This window comes from Mytilus californianus, unplaced genomic scaffold (assembly GCF_021869535.1).
Source record: "Mytilus californianus isolate M0D057914Y unplaced genomic scaffold, xbMytCali1.0.p SCAF_1, whole genome shotgun sequence".
In the NCBI taxonomy this organism is placed as follows: Eukaryota; Metazoa; Mollusca; class Bivalvia; order Mytilida; family Mytilidae; genus Mytilus; species Mytilus californianus.
The window spans coordinates 20,413,659-20,428,044 of NW_026262581.1; the positions used below are offsets into that span (position 1 = coordinate 20,413,659).

Below are 14,386 nucleotides of genomic sequence, written 5' to 3' on the forward strand. Positions count from 1 at the left end.
AGGACTTTATGATAATACTGCTGAACTCAATAGAATGAGGTTATTTTATGAGGAGAGATTTTTGTATTATCTTGTGTATAATAATCTTGTCAATGAGATTGTTCTATTGACTTTAAAGCCTAAACTTTCTGTTGCTTTAATTTTGCCAATGGAAGATAAGAAAACAGTGTTCATACAAACATTACAGTTTTAATAATGATAACAAACATCTTGTTAGGCAAATTTAAACTAATATGAAAGAATAGAAGTTATTTGTCTAGAAAAGGTGATCAGAATATATAGGAGGAAATCATCTCTTGTCTATAGTGCTTGACTTTTAAAAGATGTATTGAGACATTTAAATACCGGGAACTAAGGACTTGTCTTGCTTGTAAGTGATGTTATATAGAAATTTGGATTGTTGATAAAAATGAAAGTCACAGAATCCCATTTTAAAATGAACAGTCCTATTGGTTGAAAAAATAAAGTAATATTTTATTTAATTTTGTCTAATATACTTCCAAGCCAGTAGCATTTTCACTTTAATATCTTTGATGCATTTTGTATGTATGTAGTTCTCCTTGTTCAAGAGTGATCATAAATTATAGGAGAAATTTACGAGAATTGATGGTTGCATGTGTATAGTGATAATATCATTAGGGAAAAGGTACATAATTAGTATACCATGTCCACTCAGACAGTGACAGATTCCATCTTTACATATGCCCCTGCCGTTGCACATATCAGGACATTTTTCTCCAACATATATATGATTTAAAGCCCACATTGTTCCATCAACTTCTGAGGCGTCTTGCTTCCATCTAAATCTGGTATTGCTGCAATATACACACTTTTCATTAACCAATATTATTACTAACTTTTCTCTGTACCATGAAATAATTAAGCATCTAAGAAGACACTCTTACATCAACTGAAACATATTAATTACAAATTTTAAACCAGTACAAAATATCTTTTTTATTTGTTTTACTTTCCTTAACTTTATTTCAATAAATCCATTTCAAATATAACAATATCTATGGTGTAATTTTTTTACAGCCAGATGATAAAATGTTTACATGTTTATAACTGGAGACCTTTTGGTGAGTACATCCATACTATAAACAGCTCACTTTTACAGACATTATCACTAGGATCAATCTAGGGAAAGTTTGCAGCTTAAGGCAGGGCTTCCAAAATTATTTTTAGCCAGCCGGACATTTTATATATTATCCCGATTTTAATCCCTTAAGACTAAATAAACAAAAGGCAATTATGGTATTCAGTTGCTGAGTTGGCCATCCCAAATGATTGACATTAAAAAAAAACGATATTAAACTTTCTTTGATTCAAATTCGAAGTTCTGACGTAAACTGTTAAATTGGCAGTGCATCATTCGAAGTGTGCAACATCAGTGTACTTATATCTGCCTTAGACTCTTTATTTGTGCAAAATAACGTTGTCAAAAACTTTACATTCGTTAAAATCTTATACCGGATGTTATCTTGACAATGGTAAAACATGGACCAGAGACGGATACGTAAATTCCGTGTACGTTTGCAAAGCATGAATGAGTGAACGTAGCTCTTTCTACGTTATTTCTTCAAGATTAGAAAATATTCGAAATAAATGTGACATAAAGGTATCAATGACAATTTAAGCATTTTTTGAAGAAATTAGGATGCATAATTAAATTTCACACCTGCGCACATGCGCACACGTGTACTAGTTCAAACAGAGACATGTCTCTGGTTCAAACAACGTGGTTATGACGATTTTTCATTTTCACCTTTTTAATTTTTTCATCAAATCATATTTGTAAACGTATTTCTGATAATTTAAATCTTTTTGACTAAATTAATTAGATGCAAACCGCTGAAATGTAAGAAAATAACTTTGAATAGACCGATCAATGTCCGGTTCAAAATAGTTTACCTGTCACCTGAACAGGTAAATTTCAGCTGTTCGACAACTAATTAGCCTTGATTAAAATGAGAAGGGATTTAAGTAGGGGTTGTTTTGAGAGTACTTAGTGATCATGTCACTTTTATGACTGGAAATGTGTGGCTGTTAAAGGCAAAAGGTTGGGTCAAAAAGATCGCAAATTATGTTAAAATGACCGTCTCTTAAGAAAGCCTTTAAAACTAAAAAGTCGATGACCGTTTCATGCTTTGCCCAGCAGGACTTTTACCGGACATTATACAAATGTCCAGAATATATGACCGTTTTGGAAGCCTTGGCTTAAGGTGCACATTAATTCAGGATAGCTCACCCTGAGAAAACTTTATCCTTCAGCTCCATAGTTACTAACGTCCACGAAGGATAACCCTCAGGTGTGTACACACTGGGAGCATGGTAGTAACTAGGCTGACATTCCATCAATGTGTTATGGTCAGGGAGACATAATGGTTGTAGCAAGCTCCATTGGTCTGAGTGAGGGTTTTTGTTATACTCTAGTCTGATTGGTGGGTAAGGGTTACAGGCATTTACATGTCTGTCACATCCAACAACAATCTGAAACATACACACCATTAGACCATTTCAATAGAAAAGTTCTAAGGACATTTATTATCATTCAAAATAAAAACAATCCAAGGGTCCAAGGAGTCTGAATTGTTCACCTGGGATTGTTGCTTTAAGAAATATAAGGACCAAACATCATTTATTTCTGTTTAAATCATATATGAATTTCTAGTTTTCAAGATAATAGCCAAAAATGCAAAACAAAATAAATAGGAGTTGATTGATGATTTTTTAATCATGTTTGACCTTTTTATATCACATCTTGCTAGTCATTTGTAAGGTAGACACATCTCTTTGTGTTCTACACTTTCCAAAATAATAGCTTAAAACTAACAAATTTGGATCATATCTTGTTGGTCATCATAGCTCTTCAAAATGTCTCTCTATGGATTATTAAAAAAATAAATGGAGAATGTGTCCATTTTTACACAGATGATGCCCCCGCTTGCATATAATGTTATAAAGGGACATAAATCAAGAACGGTAAAAGTGACACAACCCAAATTCGGACTTGATCTGTGTTTTGTGGTATTAATAATTGTGTATAAGTTTCATAACATTTGTTTGAGGCAAACTTAAATTAGAGAATGGAAACCAATTTTGGGACATACAGACGGACAAGGGTAACACATCGGGGGCATAAAATATAAACACAGTGCTTTGTTTTGCATGTGTAATCTATCAGAAACTTGAACCATTGTTGACACTTCAGATGGCATCAAGCCTAATTCTTGATTTTTCAAATTACAGTGCAAGCAAGACAAAAATATACCTCAAATTGTAACATATATCCATACTGTACAATCATTTCACCAGTGGTAAAACTTCTAAAACCAGTTCCACTGTCCCAGAACATAGATTTGTCATGATGAGTACAAATATCCTCTTGAATTTGACCATAAGGACTAAATTCCCAAGATTGATCTCCTTGGATATCATCAAAATCTGTCATCATTGAACTTGGATTTATTTCTGACCCACCTGTTAAATTTACACTTCACAAATTATTTATTGAAAGCCGAATGATGCATACATTTTTTATAACGACAGTATAAATAGGTCACAATACCAATACAACATTCTGTTTGATATAATACATGCATAATATTGACTGATGGTCAATGCTTATGAACAATATTCTGATTTTTCTCTTGGCTAGCCTATATGCTATGATGTATTGTTACAAACTATATCATATCATATGAAAACCAATTAAAGTTTTGAATCCCATGTGACCAGCAATGCATGGTAAACATCAGGTGAATCTATAAAATTTCAATAAATACTTATTACCAATCTTAGTTATTTTATGTTATATTAATTTTAAATATAATAATTGAATGTAGATATGTACCAATTCATAATAAGAATATTATTTATTGCACATTTTAAGCAAGAAACATATCTGCACTGCATACATAATGTGCTGCATCGCTAAAAACTTTAAAATTTGTATCATTATTATCAAATACAAATTAATATGTCTGAGATTTAAAATGCCTCAACTCTAAAGAATGATGATTAAGCGATGATCTAGCAGCTATTTTAGGAAAAGTTTTAACTCCAATGTCCATCAGTTTTTAAGTGTGAAAAAATCAACCTTAACTAGGTTTTCTCTAATCAAAGATAATAAGAATATTATCACTTTGGATTATATATGATTGTCTTACACTTACACCACAGCTGTATATTCTTGATATTTGCTGTTAGTATATGAATAAAAGTTTTAATAAATAAGCAATAAAAAATATATATGCACAATTGTAATTTTTGACCATTGTAAGGTGTTAGTTAGAAATCACTAGTACAACTTGAGGGTACATGAAATATTTCCAAAAAACACTCGAAACAGTGCCAACATAACAAGTTTTTACAAATACATTTAATTGCTTGTACCAAGAAGTAAGCAATGCAAATTTTTGTAAAGAATACTGGCAGATCTAAACAATTAGAGTTACCTATAAAAACATTGTCTATTTGCCACTGTGGTCCTTTCTGTGAACCATCCTGAGCTAAGCCTTGCCACCATCTAACCAGAGTATTGGGAGTTCTGGCATCTACTGGTAAAATGATGTAATCTTTCTTGGGTTGTAAGTAACTACCATAACTAAGTACATGAAGGGTTTTCCAATCTATACCTGTTGTAGAAAAATCAAATAAAGGATATATAATAAAATATGATTCTTTGAAGTTACACATACAGATAAATGATGAAATTACACATATAAACTAATGTTAATCAATGTTTCTGGAAAACTGATTATTTTATGACTATGTGTACTTAGTGTTTACATTTTAAGTTTGCTCATTTCATTGTTGAATTATATGAATAGAAGGGGATATGGAGTATATATCAATGAGACAGCATGCAGACAAAACCAATCAAAGAAACTTTGTGAGCCTACTCACATACCCCACACACCCACATTGTCACTGGGAAAACAAAATATCACAAGATTCCCAAGTGGAAAGATTCATAACTGACAAAAGTCAACTGATAAACATTTCTTGTGGATTTCACATTTACATATTATGTCCTTATTATCTACAAAGTTTCATGAAATTCTGTTGTATGCATTCAGAGCAGTTGTGATGACAAACTGTTGCAGTATTATATTTAGGCCAAAATTCTGAATTCAAAGGGGCAGAACCACAGGTCAGGAAACGGTCATATTTGCCAGTCATGACCTAAACTGAAAGCTATTTGTCCTAAACGAAAAATTGGGATTTAGGACAAATTTTATTTTTTTTACAGAAATAATTACAGTCATTTCATTGAGATCATGTTTCTTAATCGCCATTTTGCACTTGTTTTTGTTTTATAATCCCTTTCCTGTCATGATACTGCCACTCCAGTAGTTTGCTAATCCCTAGGGCCCTGCTAATAACTTTATTAATGCCTCCGGGAAATATTGGCTAATGATCGCTAATCACTTTTTACCTGTGTATTTAATTCACACCAGACATTGACCACAAGCTCAGAACTAATATCATAAAGAAATTAAAATTCCATGACAGCTGTATTCATTATTTAAATATTTTTCAGCAAAAACAATCATCAATTCTGATTTAAAAATTAATTTAATTTACGTAGAAAAAAGTATTTTTTCACGAGTAACACATGTGCTTTATTTACTATGTAATACGCATGCGTGAAATTGTCTTCAGCAGATTAGACATTTAATCGTAATATGCAAAATGATTTCATGCTAAATTAAACGATTGCAACTATTATCTGTTATATTCAAACACCTTTAAAGGTAATAAAATTAAAAAGCCGGTGATTTCCTGTCAATTTGATAAACAAAACAAATCCCGGAAATGAATCCGGAATTACTCGTACTTTAGTATTGTCGCAAAACTTCCGGTTTAAATTTTGTCTTAAAAATTGAAAGAAACATTAGCGATGTCTGAGAAATTAACCATTTTGAGTCATTAAAATCACTTCAATTTAAACTATTGCCTTCCTTAAACTGTTGTTGAACGTTTTTAGAAAAATGGCAAGAAAATTCATGAAGTAAATGAGATGAAACAGTCAATACAAGTTTGTTGATGCTATGAATCTAGTGTGATATCGACAATTTGAAAAAAAGGCACCAACTTTTAAGTAATCTCAAAATGACCGAAATTGTGTGAAAAAATTTTCCGGATCCTTGGGCATAACTCCTGGAAAAAAAATTGAATCATAATTTCCTGTTGCTATGCACATATACATAGTATGTCCTTATTATCTACAAAGTTTCATGAAATTCTGTTGTTTGCATTCAGAGCAGTTGTGATGACAAACTGTTGCAGTATTATATGTAGGCCAAAAATCTGAATTCAAAGGGGCATAACTCCTGGAAAAAAAATTGAATCATAATTTCCTGTTGCTATGCACATATACATAGTATTTCCTAATTATCTTGGAAGTTTCATGAAATTCTGTTGTGGATTCAGAGAAGTTGCGATGACAAACTGTTGCAGTAGTATATTTAAACAAAAAAATTCTATGTTCAAAGGGGCATATAAAAATTTCTTGTGGATACGCACATTTCCATATAATGTCCTTATTATCAACAAAGTTTCATGAAATTCTGTTGTGTGGGTTCAGGGGTGTTATGATGACAAACTGTTGCAGTAGTATATTTAGACCAAAATTTTAAGTTAAAAGGGGCATAAATCCTAGAAAAAAATGAATCATAATTTTCTGTTGATATGTACATCTACATAGTATGCCCTTATTATCAACAAAGTTTCATGAAATTCTGTTGTGTGGTATCAGATGAGTTGGGATGACAAGAACAGGACTGACGGACTGACTGACTGACAGACAGAAGGGTAAAAAAAGTTATACCCTACGGAACTTTGTTGTGTGGGGTATAATAAGCAGCTGTGATAAGAGGGCATGACGCACCTATCTAGTGCATATTGAACACTGGAACGACAAACCAGAAAATTTCCATAATCATAAGGGAGCTTTCTCTTATCAATTGCAACAACAATGCACAGTTTGAAAGAAATTATTCCAAGCATACTTGAATTAGTATGCGTCAAGTGAAAAAAGTTTATGAACAAAAATGGCAAAAGTGAAAATCATGAAATTTGAAAGGGAGCCTACTTTGATCAATTTTAGCCCTGTGATAAAATTTCACAAAAAAGTATCACATCAAAGTTGACTTATTGTACAACATTTGAGATAATGTAAAGTTTTGCATGAATAAAGTTCCATAACTCTGAAATGACATAATTTGGAAATCAAAATGGAGCTTTCATCCAACAATCCTATTTTAGGAGAATTGGTTTAAGTAAATTTGAGTTAAAGGGACTGTGAGCTTATAACATTAGATATTCTAAAAGATAGGCAAAATTCACACTCTTTTCATAATTAGATATGATGGCTTAATATAGACTTACCTCCATTAGTGGAATACTGTAGAACAACACTGTGTTCTGGTGAGTTTGGTACAAAACATCCTTCCTGTGAACTTTGACCTCCAATTACTGCTACATACTTAATAAATCTGTAAAGTGCAAACCTCGTTAACCATAATTCTTAACATAAATATACAAGTGAAACCTTTCAAAAAAGTTTAGGACTCTCTGCACCAAGACTAATATATATTTAAGAATTTAATAAGACTTACCTAAAGAAAATTACCTTAGTCGTATTTATTTCTACAAGTCAGATGTATTTGTTTCATTTAAGTAATCCGGCTAAAACAAAAGTGAACTAGCTATAGAGGCTTCTACGTGGAATGAATCACTCACTTGAATATGTATAATTTCCCATAGCATATCAATGTAAATTTTTCTCTCTGCTGGCAGCTTTGTCCAATTTTTGAAAGTAACAACACTTGTTATAGACCTTCACAGAAAAATCTATTTCAAATGGTTGCCACTTTTAATTTCTGATTGGCACCAAAATTACAATACTTGTAAGGACCTTCACAAGAACATATTTGTCAAGTTTGATTCAATTGATTAACCTGTACTTGAGAAGGTTTTCCTAGGTTCAGCCAATCAGAAATTTGAAAAGGCCAAGGAAGTCATGTTTGTTAATAATTTGGTACCAAAATTACCACACCTAAAAAGGACCATGTAAGGAACATCTCTGTCAAGTCAGGTTTTATCATGTTCAGTGGACCTCAAGAAAAAGATCAACATATAAAAACTACTGGACAAACAACAGATGTCAAGTGATGACAAAAGCTCATATTTGCCTGTCACTATTTAAGTAAGAAACAGAATTAACTAGAAGCTCCAAATAACCTGGTATATGTGGAAAGAATGACCACTGTTTCAAAGTCTATGAGCCTCCTTGGTAGAAATTGCCCCTTTACAAGATAATTTTATTCAAATCCTAAAGATTTGCCATTTAAACTACACATAGTATATAGTTTTCTTACTTTGCACTTTGAAGGTCAAGGTCAACAGTTACCAGCTGTCTGTTACCAGGACCACCCATTACCATTGAAGTGTCCTCTACCAGGTTATGACAACCTTTCTGAATATTTCCTCCTTCAACTAGTGACCATTTGGATTTGTTGATATTGGGATTTTCAAAGTTGTCTTTTAATTCAGTCTGGAAGTGAAGAACTGATACATGTTTATACCTACATAAAACCACAAGAGAGCCAATGATCTTAAAATACATACAGAGGGTACAATGAATAGAATACTCAAAGATAACTATATAAACAACCAAAACATTTTATTAGAATATGTTTGCACTTTTGTGTGGCACAAGATATATTTTGCATTTAAATAGAAACTGAATTCCCATGCTTGTTCCCCTTGTTTTTGCTTATATTCTCAGTTTTAAAGTCAAAGTTGTTTTCTTATATAATGAATTCCTATTTCCTAATAAAAAGTGTTTTTCAGAAAATCTATGCCTTGGGTTGTCATAACAATTACTCAAATTAAGATCATTTTCTAGATAATCTTGAGATTGTTTGCATATTTGATGAATTTTAATTGAACTTTCTAAAAACCATCAGTTTATTGGAGGCTAAAACCTAAGTAATCAGGGTTATTCATCAGGCTTTAACATGCAACAGTTCATGATGTGTTAAAGATATTATTTATATTCTATAACTGATTTTTGCAAAATCTTACAGGATTGTTGTCAGTAATTATACTACAATCACTGCCTGTGTAACCTTGGTCACAATCACATCTATCAATTACACAGAGACCACGCCCATTACAATGACCTGGACAGGCAGGACCAATAAAAACATTTCTGAGACCCCATGTGTGGGTATTGTCTAATCCTCTATCAGCTTTCTGTGTCCATCGAAATCTTGTACCTCTGAAATATTATATTATAATGATATGAAGAGTTCACATAACATAACCTGTGTAATGACCATCAGCTACATGCTTAGGGCTAAACAAACATGAAATAATAGTTTCACATTCTACCTCTCCTCTCTTTTTTTTTCCTTAAAAGGTTAGAGTATTTTTTAATATTTTACACTTGTTTCATTTTCTTTCCTATTTTCCCCACTTTACATTTTAAGGATTTTTTTTATGTCATTGAGCCTCAACTTATCTAAAAATAATATAGTTGTCACAAGCTATTATCAAGTAATGTAATACATTCTTATATTTCAAATTAAAAACATAAATTTACATAAATTTTCAACAATTTATGGGACAAATCATTAGTACCTCGATACAGGGAGACCATTCAATTTATATGTAAACCTTCTCCACATTCCCATAGGTTCATTGTGATATAAACTAGCCATCTGTGGTCCTCCATTACACTGTGGGTCACTGGGCAAACATTGTGGAGTCAGATAGTGCCAGGATAGACCATCATTAGTGGAATACTGTAGATGTACTGGTAAAACTGATTGATTCCATGGCTGACCACAGCCCACATTAATTTCATATTGTAACATGTGATCATCCAAGACATCTACATCTCGAGATATCAAAACAGAATCCTCATTTTCTAATGGGGTACCCATGGCAACATCAGAGGCTCCGCAGTAACTATCAGATTGTACATTGTCTGATCTCAACCAATCTTCATTATTTATAGAATCAAAATGGCTGACTAGTGAATTTGGATTGGTCAAGCTACCACCTATTCTAACATTATCCAATAACCAATCAGCTCCTTGCTTATTGCGACTTTCATTCTGAAGCCATCTGATGCGTACACCATTTTTTCTTGCACTTTGAGGCAGATTTACTGTTACAAACCTTAAAAAGAAAACAAAGATCTTAAAACAATATGCAAGCTGTCTATCAAAATGTTTTATTCATAAAAAAAGGTGAGATATTTGTAAAAATGACAACTTATTTGAGCCTAAATTACTATTGCAAAGAGTTTAAAGGGCATTGATTTCAAAGCGGCAAATGCAATAGATAATATATCTGCCACAATGACATGGAATTTCCAACTAAAGGATCACCAAAAATGTAGTGCAACCCCTTTATAAATCCCAATAAGAAAATTGTCTTTAAGGATGCTTTTGTTAAATCAATAATACTCCTGAATAACAATCATACATCTTAAAATTTTTATGTATAAAACATAATATTCATATATCATTTTAAAATATTGGAGACCAGAAATTGAAAGCCTTTGATTTGTAACAGAATTAAAATAAAAAATTTAGCAAGAGTTTCCTATATTCACCTTACTTCATTTCATTTTTTGTTATTTTTGTTCCATTTCTTTTTTGTTTTCTTGTGACAAGCTTGATACAAATTAAAGCCCTCCCCTTTTTGTAGATAAATGTAGACATATGTCTTTAGAAATGGCCTTTTTAAATCATTTTCATTTCATGTACATTTAATATCTTCCATTTTATATTCATCATCTTGATTAATACTTTTTCAATTCAATTCATTTCATGTTCATTGAATATTATTCACTTCAACCACAAAAACGTTTCATACACTTTAATTTTCACTCAAGTATACATGTACTTCAAACTATGAAGTCTAAAACACATAATGAAGATGTTCTGAATACTTAATCTCTTAATGTTTGATTTTGTGTATTTAAAGTTTATGAATTTTCAAACATACAGAAAATGTAAATAAACTTACTTGGGAGACCTATATAAGGCATAGTACAGTTCAATGATAGGCCTCCATCTGATTCCTCCGTCTACAGAATAATCTACCAACACACCTTGGTTACGGTTACTGGGCAGAGAATTGCATCCAAACATAAAATGAAACTGAATGAATTTGGCCTGTCTTAAGTCTAGATCTGTTGTGATTAACAATCTGCTACATTCCTGGAAAATATTTTATAAAGTTTAAAATTTTATATCTTGTTTCTTGTATTCTATATTATCGGTAAATTTGCTTTAAAATAGCCAGTGGAAAAACGAGGAAGAAATAAAACAATTGTACAATGCTCACATGATACAACTTCAGTATGGGATCCTTAGACCATTGTTCAAATCTTTGATGAAATGGTGACAGTATGATAATCGTGGTAATCTTTTCTAACGATATTCACTAATGAGTAATATGAAAAAAATACAGGAGTTGTAGTATGATTGCCATTGAGACAACAACTTAGATTAAAGCTCATAATGTTAACAATGGATGGACTGCAGGATTGCAAAAACAGATACCTTTATGAGCATGACTATCATAGTTTACTGTGGAATATTTCAGTTGAGATATAATAAACTAATACATATCACTACTCATACCTCAACAAAATGTAAAGCATTTCCTGCTGCTAGGACTTGACAAGGTTGTTTGACCTTAGCACCAATGACCTTTGTCCACAACTGAGAGTTGACAACAGGTGTAGAGAAGGTATCGTATAAATAATGTGGTAGTGTTATAGTAGGTTCTTCACAACTCAGACCTGCCCAATCCTTGTCACACCTGTAATACAATAATAACAGCTAATGTGATAGAGTTATGGTATAATTAACACAGCTGTTTCCTGTCCTAATATCACATCTGTAATCAAAACAAAGACATAAGGTGTCTGAGTTATTTGAAAGACAACACTTCACTCCCTTTTTGTGTGTAATACATGCATTTTACACTGCTTTGCGCTGTCTTTATCACACTGCATGTAAACATATTTCATGTCTTTACACACAATCAAATGCATTCTCATACTTTATTGTAAGGGTACAGATTTTCTGTTTTAGTAATTTACTTTTGGATAAAAGTCCTCAGGGTTTTTTGCCATTGATCTTTAATTATATCAAGGTTGTGAATGGTTTCTGCTTCAAAGTTTAAAATGCTTCATTTGGGGAAAATGTCCAGAGGTTGTTTTCTGAACCAGTAGCTTCATTTGAAGAGAAAAAGGTACTTTTGTACCTACCAAAATGCTTGAATGTCAAGGTAAATTGTGAATACATGAAAGTGATCATATCTTAGGCTGAATAAATTGTTTCTTTTTCAACCCCTTGTAATTCATATATATTTAAATCTATCTTGATCTTTTGACAAAAAGGAGGAAGAAGATACCAAAGGGACATTCTTAACTCATTAGTTAAAGAGAACTGGCAAAAAGTGAAAGACAACAAAAAAGACAAACAAGTCCACAAAACATTATATCGAAAAATTAGACTGAACCCTATAAAAATTTGCGATTATCTTGGGTGCTCCGTAAGCGTAAACAGAACCTGCTCCACTAGTGACACATGTCATGTTGCCAATGGAAAGTACAAATTGAGAAATTAAGTCTCATTCAATGATGTCACAATCAGAGAAAAGAGGACAGGATTGCGGTTATTTAAAAAATCAAGTGGATGACTTCAACTTTACCACTTGGAACCTTTGGTTCAATATCATGATGAAATAGAAACGCAAAACAACAAGCTTAGTTCTTTCCTAATATCATACACTTACAGACAACCAGTATCAGAACAGTGTCCATGTCCACTGCACATCAAAGGACAGTCTCTTCCAACATAAATGTGTGACAATGCCCATACCTGATCAGATTTGTAATGGTTACTCTGTATCCATCTAAATCTAGTCTGTTTAGATCTGTCAAATATATCATTAGATGTTATCAAATACTGTACTCCAAATTACTTTGTGGATATTTGATTTCAAGTGCCCTTTGCATAGAAAATTGGTAAGCCATGTGTTCTTTGATTGTGAAGTTTCCTAGGCTGATATCTGAGCCAATACTGAAAACATTATTTTAAAAATCTGCATAATTATAACTTTTGTATTTCAAAACCATCAAAACTATTGCTGCATTTATTTTAGAATCCATTAGTTATGATCACTAAAATAAATGAGTTTTTGCTACAAAATTTTACATAAAAAGATATTGTAAATATCTGAGTACTGGTACTCATATAAAATTTGTAAAGGGTTCCATAAAACCTTGTGTTTTAACCTGCTTTTGCTGTTGTCAGTGCAAAAAGTGAAATGTTGACTGCAGAAATCCATTAATCAGTAAAGTAGGAAAAATAATTTTCCGGAAATGTTTTTCTTGATCATAAAGAGGCTTCAGTCAAAAGTTGCATAAAAATCTACGAAGGTTTGACACTTATTAATGTCAATAAAGCTTTAATCCCAGACTGTATCTATATGTTAACTGCAAAAATAACTAAGTCTATTCATCAATAATGAGGGAAATGAATAACAAATATTTACAACATTTTGCTCTCAATACTGTCTTTTGATCATAAAGAAACAAGTGTCCAAGTTTTTGTAAAATTCCATGAAGGTTTGACAAAGTTATTCTAGATATCTAAAAAAAACTTTTAATCACAGACTGAACATGAATGTTAACCACGGAATGTAGGATTGCCATGTCTCACTTAAATAATTGTTGTCCAGTTCAACAAAAACTATCTTCACACAGAAAAACAGATGGTAAATAACAGCTTTATCAATGCTCTGTCCTTTAGTCACAGTGACATGAGTTTGATAATAAAATGTTATCTAATGTACAGTCTTACTTGGAATAATAAGGTAAGGGTACAGTAACTCTGTTCCAGCCAATATGAACATCAGAAACTAGGGAACTTCCAGGAGCAAATCTTTTACAGTCCACATCATTTTGACGGCAGGCTGGTTGTAGGTTCTTCCAACTGATACCCATATCATGGGAGTACTGGATCTCTACATCTATAATAAATAAATAAAGAATGTGTCCATGGGACACAGATGCCCCTGCTTGTAAATATATGGCAAATTCAGCTTTTTCAATTTACAAAGGGACATAACTTGAGAAGGGAGAAAATGATGCCACTATATTTGAACTTGATCTGTGTGTGGAAATGTCAAATTTAACAATTTTTCCATTCATAAAGGGACATTACTCGAGAAAAGTTAGTGTGACGCAACCCAAATTTGAACTTGATCTGTATTTGGTGGTAATAAGCATTGTGTATAAGTTTCACAACATTTGGTTGAGGCAAACTTATGTTAGAGAACA

General features: G+C 32.2%; 1 protein-coding gene across 1 annotated transcript in view; it reads right to left on the reverse strand.

Annotated features, from left to right (window-relative positions):
• The window catches only part of LOC127700647 (reelin-like), an 87,328-nt gene that overhangs the window by 4,674 nt on the left and 68,268 nt on the right, over window positions 1-14,386 (reverse strand). Inside the window, exons 45-56 of the mRNA XM_052204205.1 lie at window positions 13,908-14,076; window positions 12,838-12,978; window positions 11,676-11,856; window positions 11,056-11,249; window positions 9,658-10,200; window positions 9,100-9,295; window positions 8,391-8,566; window positions 7,399-7,505; window positions 4,461-4,640; window positions 3,275-3,483; window positions 2,252-2,493; window positions 664-815 (exon numbers count right to left, since the gene is read on the reverse strand). Coding sequence (XP_052060165.1) covers window positions 664-815; window positions 2,252-2,493; window positions 3,275-3,483; window positions 4,461-4,640; window positions 7,399-7,505; window positions 8,391-8,566; window positions 9,100-9,295; window positions 9,658-10,200; window positions 11,056-11,249; window positions 11,676-11,856; window positions 12,838-12,978; window positions 13,908-14,076 — 2,490 coding nt within the window. The remainder of the gene's footprint in view (window positions 1-663; window positions 816-2,251; window positions 2,494-3,274; window positions 3,484-4,460; window positions 4,641-7,398; window positions 7,506-8,390; window positions 8,567-9,099; window positions 9,296-9,657; window positions 10,201-11,055; window positions 11,250-11,675; window positions 11,857-12,837; window positions 12,979-13,907; window positions 14,077-14,386) is intronic.